Consider the following 13,370-nt stretch of genomic DNA (forward strand, 5'->3'; position numbering starts at 1 on the left):
AAAAATCTCGACCGAGGCCGAAAAGAGGCCTACCCCGACGACGAAAGAAAACTTACCGGGGCAAAAACTGGAAACACGGGAAGGGGTAAACGAAACCCGAGGGGGTTTCCGGAGCACTTCCCGAACAAATTTAGAACTTTTCCGAAGAAAAAAACACGTCGATATTAAAACGGACGCGCGAGGTCGACTCTCCGGGGCTCGACACGACAAAAACACAGCCGTACCGAGTGCGGACGAAAGAAGACTGGCCGGCTCGAGCCGGTTTCGGGCGGGAAGACGGCCGCGCATGCGCGGTGCGCGCGAGGGCTAGCAAAGGACTTTGCTAGGAAGATTCCGATTGGAGGGGCTGCCGTGGACGTCACCCATCAGTGAGAACAAGCAGCCTGCTTGTCCTCGGAGAATAACTGGAGAATAGTAGTTTGTGCTTATAAGAGGACCATCTCAAAAAAAGAAGAAAAATTTTACTCCAAGTTGGTGGGTAAAGATAAGGTTGATATTAAAAAGCTGTATAATTTGGTTGATTCCTTTGTTAGATCTGAGGATTTAGTTTAGCTAGATGGGCAGCAAATTCTATCAGTTAAGGAACTTGCCCAACATTTTTAAAATAAAGTTGAAAATATAAGGGTACAGTTGCCAATGCGAGATGATTTTATTATGAATACAGTCTGCCATTTCGGCACATAGGATGTGGCTAGAATTTGATAAAATCACTATCAATGATGCTAAGAGAGAACTACTGAAATATGCTTCTCCACTTAATATACATCTATTGACTCAGTGGATTAATAATCAGTTTCAAGAGGGTATGTTTCCATTAGATAAAGGCAGTATCATTCTTACGTCTATTCCAAAAATCACAAATACAAATCTGAGGGGCCCTTTTACTAAGCCTCAGTAAAAGCGGCCTGTGGCAGTGTAGGCGCATGTATTAGACGCACACCGGGCCAGTTTTTACCACGTCTGCAAAAGAGGTTTTTTTTTAATGTGACGGTAAAAGGGCATGTGGTAAAACTGAAACCAGCGTGCATCTAAAACCAGCCTAAATCCTTAATGCCACCCACTGATCTAGCGGTAAGGGCTCACGTGCTACACATATGGTGATCAGTCGGTGCACGCCAACTGCTGATCAACATGTGTGAGAAGAAATAAATAAATAATTCATCCAAGCGTTACATGTGCGCACCAACTCTGAAATTAACGCCAGGTGTGTGCTGGCCTGGGGGTAGTCTCAACTGGGCACACGCTGCACAGACGTGGGAGCCTACCACAGCTTTGTAAAAAGGCCCCTAAATGAGGTTAGTAACTACAGACCTATAGCCTCTATACCACTTGTAACAAAATTAATGGAAGGTCTTGTTATACAACAGCTTCAAACATATCTGGATAAATAGGATAAATATGGTATTTTACATTATTCTCAGTCTGGATTTTGAAGGTTTTACAGTACAGAAACTGTGGGTGGTTCAATTGTTGCCTTGGGAAAAACACTGCTGAGACAAGGCAAATGTGCCACCCTAATCCAATTCAACCTTTCATGTGCATTTGATTTAGTGAATCACGAAATCCTTTACTTTGAGCAAATTTGGTATTTCCGGACCTGTATTAAAGTTTCAAGGTTTTCTTACCAGCAGATCTTATTCAGTAAAATGGAATACGGGTTGTTTTTCAGATTACTGGAGATTGCCCTGTGGAGTTCCGCAGGGCTCTCCCTTGTCACCCACTTTGTTCAATGTTTTATTACAATTATTGGGTGTTGTCTTGGAGAAGGCTAAATTAACTTTTTTCATATATACAGATGATATTTCGATTGTGTGCCCTCTTCAATCAAACTGGTCTGAAATACAAGTATTATGAAATGTTTTGTTATAATAGAAAATTGGATTAGTGCTCATAGGCTTAAATTAAATAAGGAAAGGATGAAATTTCTCTGGCTGGGGTCTGTGGATAATCCTTTTGTTTGCAATTTAATATTGGGACTGCTTTCATTTTAATAAGTCAACAAGGTTAACTTGGTGTAGAGTTAGAGAATATGCTTAATATGTGATCTCATATTAACTTAGTTAAGAAGTCTTTTTCTTGTTAAAAAGAAGTATGGGATATTAAGAAATACTTCACCACTTCTACCTTTAGATTAGTAGTTCAATCTTTAATTCTTTCTCAGATCGATTATTGTAATAGCGTTTTTTTCAGTCAGTACCAAGGCATCATTGCATAGTTTGCAGATAATACAAAATATTTATTTGTTACATTTATATCTCACATTTTCCCACTTATTTGTAGGCTCAATGTGGCTTACACAGTACCGGAGAGGTGTTACAGACCCCGGTGTAAACAAATACAAAGTGATGTTATGGTAAGATAAAGCTCATGTGGACAGCCACACTAGGGAATTGTATAACGGAAGAGTTGTGTTATGTCCATTACGTTCTTTTGTTGTGTTGCAGAGATCAGGCATTTATGTTGGATCGGTAGGGTATGCCTTTTTAAACAGGTTTTTAGTGTTTTCCGTAAGTTTAGGTGGTCGTTCGTAGTTTTCAAGGCTTCTGGTAATGTGTTCCACAGTTGTGTGCTTATGTAGGAAAAACTGGACACGTAAGTTGATTTGTATTTGAGTCCTTTGCAGCTTGGTAGTGCAGATTTAGATACGTTCGTGTTTATTCGGATGTGTTTCTAGTTGGTAGGTCGATCAAGTCTATCATGTATCCTGGAACTTCACCGTAGATAATTTTGTGAACCAGAGTGCAGATTTTGAAAGCAATGTGTTCTTTGATTGGGAGCCAGTGTAGTTTTTCGTGGAGGGGTTTTGCACTTTCAAATTGCATTTTTCCGAAGATAAGCCTAGCTGCCGTGTTTTGAGCGGTCTGAAGTTTCTTTAAGGTTTGTTCTTTGCATCTCACAAATTCCATTGCAGTAGCCTACATGGCTTAGTACCATTGATTGTATCAGGTTGTGAAATGTTCCCCTCGGGAAGAATCGTTTCACGCGTTTGAATTTCCACATTTTCTTTGTTGTGGATGTCACTTGGCTCTCTAGTGTTAAGTTGTGGTCCATTGTAACGCCGAGGATTTTCAGGCTGTCTGAGATAGGGAGGCCAGCGGCCAGGCTGATTTATTCTCTGGATCGATTTAATTCAGTTACATCATATTTGTTAGAAAAGCACTGGCTGCAAGTGGAGTTGAGGGTGCAGTTTAAACTCAGGATTCTTGTATTTAGAATATTACATGGTGAGACCCCTTATCTTGTAAAAATGGTAGGTTAATATTTCCACCAGTTGTAAGTGAAATCATTTACGAGAACAGTGTTAACTGCATTTTCTGTCAGTGTGTAATGCTAGATTTAAGACATTATTGTCTACTTCTATTTCTTATAAGGCTGTATCATTTTGGAATTCCTTACCATTAGAAATTAGGCTGACAGGAAATTATCTATATTTTAGGAAATCACTTAAGACTTTTTAATTTCAGAAGTATTTGAATGTACAGAAATAGGTTTTAGTTGTTTCCTTATCTTTATTATACTTATTAACGGATTGATATGTAACATCTGAACATTTGGTTCACTCTTGCTTAATATGAAACCCACTTTATTTATTTATTTACTACATTTGTATCCCACATTTTCTCACCTATTTGCAGGCTCAATGTAGCTTACATAGTACCGTAGGCATTTGCCAAGAACGGTAGAGAAACAAATACAAGGTGATATTGTGGTCGAATAAAGGGTCCATTTCTTTCAGGCATAAACTAGCGGGATATTAGTATAATGTAATATAATGATTGAGATTGAAACCACAACAGACACCGCTAATGTTATTTGTTTGCGTGTGTGGTCTCTGAGGTCTTTTTCCTCTGTTTGAAAGTTTTAAAATTAAAGATTTTAAAATTATAGAGAAAATCAGTATGTACTTAGGAGGCTCATGCCTTTCTTTATAAGACCCATATTTGTGAATGTTAATTTCTGGTCTTATAGCATTTCTTTTCAGTTACACCTATTTTACACAATCTCAGAACTATAAAGCTGGACAGATATTACTATTTAACATTTCTATAGTGCTACAAAGCATATGCAGCGCTGTACACCATACAGATACCTATGGATTTGTGTCAAAAATGTTAAGCAGTAGAGAATAGTCTTTGGGAGGGGTGGGGGAGGACTTATTTGGATTTGGGATATAATGGGATATTATTTGCTGTTATTGATTCAATTATTGAACACATTCTGTTTTTCTTTTTGTGACTGAAGATTTATAAAATAAAATTTTTTTCTGAATAAAAATTGATTGAAACAAGCAAACAAAAAAATAGTTTTTATCACTCTGTATGAAGCTGTCCAAGCCTTTTGACTAAAAGTGCAGGAATATTTGTCTCAATTGATAGGGCAACAAATCACTATTTCTAAAATCATTCTTAGCAAGTTGAATGCAGCAGAAAAAGGCCAAATGCTCCTGGGTTGGAAATTTAACCTTTTGAGGAAGAAGTAGAAATTAGACCTTACCTGCTAATTTGCTTTCCTTTAATCCCTGCGGACCGGCCCAGGATTGGACTGATGGGTTGTGCTCACCTTCCAGCAGGCTGGAGACTGAGAAAAAACTCTGACTCTAGCGAGCCAATAGGATCCCTGGTCACGTGACCCTAGCCTCAGTATTTGAATAACAAAGCAGAAAGAAGAACAATACATTCTGTGCCTCAAGGAATTCCAGCAACCAGGGAGCACTATTGAGAGCGTGCTCTAATAAAGGCTCACTGACAACTCTCACCAGAGCAGCGGTATGGCCTTATCTTAATGGCTCACCGAAAACCCTTACCAGAATATCGGTATGGCCTAACTATAATGGCTCACCGACTACCCTCACCAGAGCATCGGTATGGCCTCACTGTAATGGGTCACCACGTACCCTCACCAGAGCAGCGGTATGGCCTCACTATAATGGCTCACCACGTACCCTTACCAGAGCAGCGGTATGGCCTTAACAGAAGATCAATGATTTTAACTAGCAAAGAACAGCTCTGCAAACAAATAAATAGAACATGCAAACCTAGACAGAAAGCTAGAACAGGGAGGGGCCTGGGCCGGTCCGGAGGGATTAAAGGAAAGCAAATTAGCAGGTAAGGTCTAATTTCTACTTCCTTAGCATCCCTCTGGACCGGCCCAGGATTGGACTGATGGGACGTACAAAGCAGTAGTCCTACGGGAGGGACCCTAGCAAGCCCGGCCTGAGCACTCGGGATGCAAAGACCGCTTCCTGTTTAGACTGAACATCAAGTCTGTAATGCTTAGAAAATGAATGAAGGGAGGACCAAGTTGCTGCCTTACAAATCTCCGCAGGCGGTATCAAGGAACACTCGGCCCAGGTCGCTGCTTGACCTCTAGTCGAATGAGCTTTAACAGCTTCTGGGACTGCTTTACCTGCCAAAAGGTAGGCCGACGCTATCATCTCTTTAATCCACCTTGACAAAGTGGGTTTAGAAGCCGACAACCCCTTACGGTGACCGGCTACGAGCAGAAAGAGACGGTCCATGCGACGAAAGCCCTCAGTAACAAAGATATTGTTTAAGCACTCTCTTAACATCCAGAATATGCAACCGTCTCTGTTCCTGCGTCCCTGAGACCGATCCCAGAACTGGAAGAAAAACGGACTGGGACAGATGAAACAATACCTTAGGCAAAAAGGAAGGAACAGGACAAAGCACTACTCGCTCCTTAGAAAATTCCAGAAAAGGAGCCCTACAGGAAAAAGCCTGCAACTCAGAGACCCTCCTAGCTGAAGCAATAGCCACCAAAAACAGTCTTAAGTGTCAAATCTTTCAAAGAGCATGATTGCAACGGCTCAAAATGTGGCTTCGTCAGAGACGAAAGAACAAGATTAAGATCCCAAGATGGAAATACTGATCTTATCGGAGGATGAAGAAGACTGACTCCCTTCAAAAAACTGACCACATCAGGAAGACTGGCGAAAGATTTTCCCCGAATCCGACCTCTGAAACAGGAAAGAGCTGTCGCTTGCACCTTAAGAGAAGAAAGAGATAGCCCTTTATCAAAATCTCGTTGAAGAAAATCTAGCATCTGAGGCACGGACGCCCGAAACGGAAGAATGCTAGACTCTGCACACCAAGCCTCAAAAATCCTCCAAGTGCGAATGTAGTTTAGAGAAGTGGAATGCCGACGAGACCGAAGCATGGTGGAAATCACTGGTGCTGAAAAACCTCGTTTAGTTAAACGGGCTCGTTCAAGAGCCGTAACACAAAATCGAGCCGGATCTGGATGTAGAATGGCCCCTTGCACCAGCAGAGCCCTGTGAACTGGAAGCCAAAGAGGAGATGCCACCGACAGACGTTGTAGATCCGCGTACCACGGACGCCGAGGCCAGTCCGGTGCCACCAAAATTACCGGTCCTCCGTGTTCCTCGATCTTCTGCAGGAGGCGACCTATGAGTGGCCAAGGAGGAAACGCGTATAGAAGGTCGGAGGGCCACTGCTGCAAGGGAGCGTCTACCCCTGCTGCCCTTGCATCCCTTCGGCGACTGAAGAATCAAGGGACCTTCGAGTTGAGACTGGAGGCGAACAGATCTAGAACTGGAGTGCCCCAGCGGTCCACTATAGACAAACGCCTGAGCGCTGAGAGCCCATTCTCCCGGATCGAGAGTGTGGCGGCTGAGTAAGTCAGCTTGAACGTTCTCTACCCCCGCTACATGCGATGCTGAAATGGCCGTGAGGTGAACCTCCGCCCAGGCAAGGAGACTCTCCGCCTCCCAACACAAGAGACAGCATCTCGTTCCTCCCTGGCGGTTGATATAGGCTACCGCCGAGGCATTGTCCGAAAGAATTCGCACCGCTTTGCCTATCAGGAGAGGAATGAAGTGCTGCAGAGCTAACCGGATCGCTCTAGTCTCCAAAACGTTGATTGATTGAACTGCTTCCAGACGAGACCAGAGGCCCTGGGTCGACTTGCCTAAGCAATGCGCTCCCCAGCCTCGGAGACTGGCATCTGTCGTTAACGGTATCCACCGAGGAGATTCCAAAGGCATTCCTACCATTAGATTCTTCATCCGCAGCCACCAAAACAGAGAGCTGCGTTCTCGATTGCGAAGAGGCAGACGCTTCAGTAGCGAGTCCCTCTGAGATGACCATCGGGATAGAAGAGACCACTGAAGAGGACGCATGTGAAGCCTGGCCCAGGGCACTACCTCTATAGTGGCTGCCACGGACCCAAGAACCTGAAGATAATCCCGAGCACAGGGACGCTGCTGCTGAAGAAAGACCCGTATCTGATTCCGGAGCTTTACAATCCTGGCCTGCGGTAGAAAGACTTGACCGATGTCTGTGTCGAATTTGACCCCCAAATACTCCAGAGACTGAGATGGAACCATCCGACTCTTGGCGACATTTACCACCCAACCTAGAGACTGCAAGAACTGCATCACTCGATCCGTGACGCAACAACTCTCTTGATAAGACTTCGCTCTGATTAACCAATTGTCTAGGTATGGATGAACAAGAATCCCTTCTTTTCTGAGGGCCGCGGCCACCATGACCATGACTTTGGTAAAGGTGCGTGGAGCCGTCGCAAGACCAAAGGGCAGAGCGCGAAACTGGAAATGTTGTCCTAGAATTGCAAAGCGCAAGAACTTGTGGTGTGCCGGACGAATAGGAATATGCAAATAGGCCTCTGTGAGGTCCAAGGCTGTCAAATACTCTCCCTGGCGGACAGCCACTATGACCGATTGCAGGGTCTCCATGTAAAAGCTTGTGACTCAGAGCTCGATTGACCGCCTTGAGATCCAAAATAGGGCGAAAAGAGTCTTCCTTCTTGGGTACCACAAAATAAATGGAATACCGGCCTTGCCTGTACTCAGAAGGAGGGACTGGACAGATAGCCTGAAGATCTAAAAGCTTCTGTAGAGTGTCCCGAACCGCCCTCACCTTGAGAGGAGAGCGACAGGGAGACTCCAGAAAGGCATCTGAAATTGGCCTTGCGAACTCTAAGGCATAACCGTCTCGAACAACCTCCAAGACCCACTGATCTGAAGTGATATGGGCCCACCTCTGATAAAACTGAGAAAGCCGAGCTCCGACAGGGACCAGAGGAGAGGCCTTCGCACCTTCATTGGGGAGGACGGGTCTGGGATCTAAAACCAGGATTGGAAAAATCCGCTCCTCTGCGAGAACCCCGAAAGGACTGAGTCCTATTGTAAAAACAAGACCTGTGAGGTTGAAAACCCCGGCCAGCCTGAAACCTACGGAAAACTCTCCCTGAACCTCTAGCAAACAAAGAACCTCGGCCAGACAGATGAGGCCTATCTTGAGGTAGGCGAGGAACCTCAGCATCTCCTAAAGAATTAACCAACTTATCCAATTCTTCTCCAAACAAGAAAGAACCTTTAAAGAGAAACTTGCTCAACTTTGACTTGGAGGCCGCATCCGCCGACCAACCTTTCAACAACAAAGATCGACGAGCAGCGTCCCCCAAAGCCAAAGACTTAGAAGATGCTCGGAGCAAATCATACAGGGCATAAGCCAGAAAAGCCACCCCCGACTCAATCCTGGCCACCTCCAAATCGATAGCTTGAAGATCATCCGAAGTCCTGTCCAGGACTCTCTCTGCCCATCTAAAACAGGCTCTAGCTACTAAGGAACCACAAATGGCAGCCTGCACTGCCAAGGAAGAAACATCAAAACTATTCCTGAGCAGAGAATCCAGCCTTCTGTCCTGAACATCCCGCAGAGCCGTTCCCCCATCCACGGGGACCGTATTACGCTTAGTAACCGCCGACACCACTGCATCCACGACTGGCACCTTAAGCAGAGTCTTATCCGCTTCTGGAATATGATAGATACGAGCCATAGATCTAGTTGGACGAAAAGCCGCATCTGGAACCTCCCATTGCGCTTTAATAACGTCCCAAATGTCCTGATGCATGGGAAAAGTTTTGGCTGCTTATCTAGACCCCTTAATCAAGGAATCTACCTTACGAGTTTGAGAAACCGGCAGAAGATCTTCAAAGGTCAACGTAGATGAGACCATAGCTATAAGCTCCTGCAAGTCATCTTTGTGAAAGATTCTAGCCACTGAAGGATCATCCCCCTGGATAAAAGATGCAGCCTCAGGATCTGCAGAAGAAAGATCAGGATCATTCCAAACATTTTCTTCCAGATCTTCCTCTTCCTCCAAATAGGGCATTTCCTGATCGTCCCAAAAATCATCATGCAAAACACCTTCTCTAAATCTTTTAGGAGGTGGAGGAACAGGTCTGCTAGAATCTCCTGCCCCAGCTCCTTCATCACCTTTGTGCATTAAAAAGGCCTGGTACATCTGGAGCACAAACTCAGGAGGAAAACCCCCTGCCTGAGTAGGCCCAGCCTGCACCAGAGCTCCTGAAGAAAGGGAATCCGAATTTGGAGCATTTACAGCTGAAGTCTGCGCCTGTGAAGATGGAGAAGAATTCAAAATGGCCGCCGTTCACGCTAAAACCGCTGTACCCGTGTACGTGGGCGCGCCTGCCCCCTCCGCAACTACTGGCTCCGAGCGCGACTGTGAGGAGGTCGAAACTGCCGACTGACACCCCCCCACCCCCCGAAGAGGAAGAAAGAACAGGACCCGGCGTTCCCACTAGAGCCGTACAATACTTGCAAGCGCCAAAAGAGGAAACCCCCCAACGCTGACAGACGGCGCATCGCTTGAGTTTTTCAGACATCACGTTCACGCGCGTGCATGGTTTGCGCCGAAAATCCTTTTTTTTTTTTTATATAAAGAAAGACCCCGCTCCGTCAAATAGCGCTAAACAAGAAATTCACCCCCGAAAACGAACAGGCCAGCAAGAAAAAGGGAAAGTCGTATCTTTCAGTGTCTTTCTTTATATATTTCTTAAACAGCTAGCATACATACAACTGCAACCAAAAACAGCAACCAGAGCTGCCTGCTCGTTAGAGAAATGGGGAAATAAAGCTCCTAATTTATTTATTTATTTAGTTTTAACCTGGCTGCCTCTCCCAAAGGTATTAACCCTTTGCTATTCAAAAGGGCAACCCTTCCCTTAGAAATTGAATTATTAGAAGGGAGGTGGGGAGGAAAAGGGGAAGGGACCTGGGACCCCCGAGTATACCCCTGAGGCTGAAAGCTAATAAAGCTGAAAGGTCTAACAAGCCTCCAAAGAATTCCTGTGGCACAGAGAAAAGGCAGAAAAAAGCCAAAATAAAAAACAAAAGGCTGAAAAAGCAACCAAGAGAGACTAATGGGCTCATTTCCTACCTGCTGGGAGACTGAGAAAATACTGAGGCTAGGGTCACGTGACCAGGGCTCCTATTGGCTCGCTAGAGTCAAAGTTTTTTCTCAGTCTCCAACCTGCTGGAAGGCGAGCACAACCCATCAGTCCAATCCTGGGCCGGTCCAGAGGGATGCTAAGGAAATGCATCTTACAAGCTCTGATGTTAACTGAAGCTCCTTCTTTTTGGTAATGGAGATCTCAGATTCACGGATTGGTGGAGTGGGAAGAATGAGAGGCTCGACTCACAAACGGTCGCAGAATTTTTGCCGATATAGGAGCCCTACCTTCAGGCTCTCCCCTAAAGGGCCAGAAGCTTAATACAGAACAGAACGCGAGACTGGTCTGCAGAATTATACAGATATGATGAGTGGAATTGATGGTACATCTTAGGATTTTATTGTCAGGTTAGAGTGGACAGAGAGGGGTAGTGGGTGGAGGGGAAATTTGTGGAAAAGGAATCTGACACTAGGGTGGAGGTTAGAAACATGACGGCAGATAAAGGCCATATGACCCATCCAGTCTGCCCATCCTCTGTAACCTCTAATTCTTCCTGTTCCTAAGCGATCCGACATGCTAATTCCATGCCTTTTTAAATTCTGGAACAGTCCTCAACTCCACCACCTCCACCGGGAGGCCATTCCACGCCTCCACCACCCTTTCTGTGAAATAATACTTCCTTAGGTTACTCCTAAGCAGTGGCGTGGGGGGGGGGGGGGGGGGGGGGGGGGGGGGGCCATGGGGCGGTCCGCCCCGGGTGCACGCGCTGGGGGGGGGTTGTCGGATTGCTGGTTCTCTGCCCCGGAACCGGGGCAGAGAAAGCAGGGAAGCAACAGAGCCGACGCAGCTCCCAGTGACGTGCTCTGGGGGCGGACTGGCCCTCCCGCCTGCCCCCCGCTGCAAGGTAGGGTGTGTTTCGGGGGGGGGGGGGGGGGGGGGGGGTACCGTGCCCTGCACCCGGGGGGGGGGGGGGGTGCACAACGGCGACCCGCCCCGGGTGTCAGGCACCCTCGCTACGGCACTGCTCCTAAGCTTAATCACTCTTAACATTGTCATATGCCCCCTCATTCCAAAGCTCTCCTTCATTTGAAAAAGGCTCTTTTCCTGTACGTAAATGCCCTTGAGATATTTAAACGTTTCTACCATGTCTCCTCTCTTCCAGCGTATACATGTTGAGGTTCATAAGCCGTCTCTATAATTTTTGCATTCAAGACCGCTTACTAATTTCGTAGCCGCCCTCTGGACCGACTCCATCCTGTTTATATCTTTACGTAGGTGCGGTCTCCAGAAGGTTGTAAGAGTCAAGACCTTCCCCTCTCAGGGGCTCTTATGTTTTATCTTATGGGACTTGGAGGGGGTTAGGGTGAGTTAATGCTGTTATGGAATGCAGTGCTTTGTTAAGACCTGTGGAAATCTTGCTGTAAGGTTTGATGCTGGCTATTCTTTTTGTTACTTCTTAATAAAAATGTTTTGTACTTAAAACACACTTATCCACTCGTCTATTTCCTAAAACACCATAACAAAATTGAAGGCTTCATGATATTCAATCTAAAGGAATGCCATTTAAGTGATATTTACTTTTCTAAAACATGGGCTTCTGCTTCAAACTAGAAAAATTTCACTTACCTTCTGGAAAACCAGAATTGACTAGAATGTCTTTGAGTTGCACTTTTGCTTCCCATGTCATCCGGAGTGTAGGCATGTTGAGCCGTTTGTGTTCACAAAATCGTATTTCAGCCTCTTCACCTCCCATTCTAAGGGAAAAAAATTCAAGACTCAAGAATGCTCAGTTAGTGACACTGCGCCTCATGCACCAGCATCCCTCACCAGTCATTCCGGTTTCTCATTCTCACACAGGCAGCACATGCCAATATACCTCACATCATCCCAGGCCTGGAAGACAGACAGAAGAGCTACGTGGTCAGAGAATCGAGTCCCAGAATAGTTTCTATGTACAAAACCCAATCGTTTGCCTTCACTGATGAATGGCTCTGGGAAACAGGTAGCAGCAGAGATGGTACATACAGCATCACCCACACTGCAACAAAAAAAGCAAACAGATTAACACTCTGGCAGGATTTCAACTGACAGCTATACCAGCTAAATAGGTCAATAAGAGATTTTCTATCATCTACTTTACATGCTGGAAATCACTGGTCATTTAAAAAATATACAAAGTATTCAATATTCCTATAGATTTCCTCCTCTCATAAATACACCATACAAATGCTTTCCCACTTCCTTAGTGTTTATCCTGTCACTCCCCACCTGGCTCTATAGCACAACTCTGTTCTTGCAATGGGCCAATTCCCTGCATTTAAAAAATACAGATGTTTGTATGGAGACCAAAGTGATATTGGACACAGCTTTTCTGGCCTGTCCGATGGATGTATACATTGGGGGATGTACTCACTAGAAGATACACCCCATAATCATCATCTTGCCAAGACGAGGCTCAATTGGTAGTTTGGCGAGAATTCTCCCCAGTGGTGTCAGCTCATCATTCGCATCCAGAGCATCCAACTCTGAAAACAAAAGCAACCATAACCCGAGTAGTTCCTTTAAACACAATTATATGATGTTTAAGAGCAAACATACAAGCAACAGCACTTGCTCAGGTCCTGAAACATTTGTAACGCTGCAGTTAACAATTAATTGCATGATTAAAGGCGGGGCATGGCCAGCAGTCCATGGGGATGGGGAGGGGGGGCATGCATTTCCTCTCCCTGCCCCCCACATTAGATATCAAACTTTTGCTGGTGTGGATGCCGAAGCCTGCACCGGGCCTTTCCCTCTGACCTGTTCCATTCTCTTCTGACGTAATTTTCTATTTTCAGAAAGGTAGGATGGGTTAGAAGGAAAGGCCTGGTGCAGGCCACAAGACTCCTTTCAGAACGGCTGCCGCTGGCGTTGCAGGGCTGAAGACTCGCTGACAAGGTTGGAAGGGGGAGGGAGGCAGAAGGCGGGCAGCATGCTACCATTAATTGCAATCACATTTTTTAAAATCACGGTTAGTGATAGGTGCGCATGAAACCCTGATTATTTGCTCTACAGTTACACGCATATTACGTTCTATGAACTTCAAAAGGAAGCCCTCTCTTTGGCATAATGC

General features: G+C 45.4%; 1 protein-coding gene across 3 annotated transcripts in view; it reads right to left on the reverse strand.

The window, feature by feature from the left end:
• DHX9 (DExH-box helicase 9) overlaps positions 1 to 13,370 on the reverse strand; it is a 334,908-nt gene that overhangs the window by 65,740 nt on the left and 255,798 nt on the right. For all 3 annotated transcript variants that reach the window (XM_030205460.1, XM_030205459.1, XM_030205462.1), the window contains 3 exons: positions 12,672 to 12,783; positions 12,135 to 12,296; positions 11,885 to 12,012 (listed from right to left, as the gene is read on the reverse strand). In XM_030205460.1, the coding sequence (XP_030061320.1) occupies positions 11,885 to 12,012; positions 12,135 to 12,296; positions 12,672 to 12,783 (402 nt within the window). The remainder of the gene's footprint in view (positions 1 to 11,884; positions 12,013 to 12,134; positions 12,297 to 12,671; positions 12,784 to 13,370) is intronic.

Source organism: Microcaecilia unicolor, chromosome 6, assembly GCF_901765095.1.
Source record: "Microcaecilia unicolor chromosome 6, aMicUni1.1, whole genome shotgun sequence".
NCBI classification, from domain to species: domain Eukaryota; kingdom Metazoa; phylum Chordata; class Amphibia; order Gymnophiona; family Siphonopidae; genus Microcaecilia; species Microcaecilia unicolor.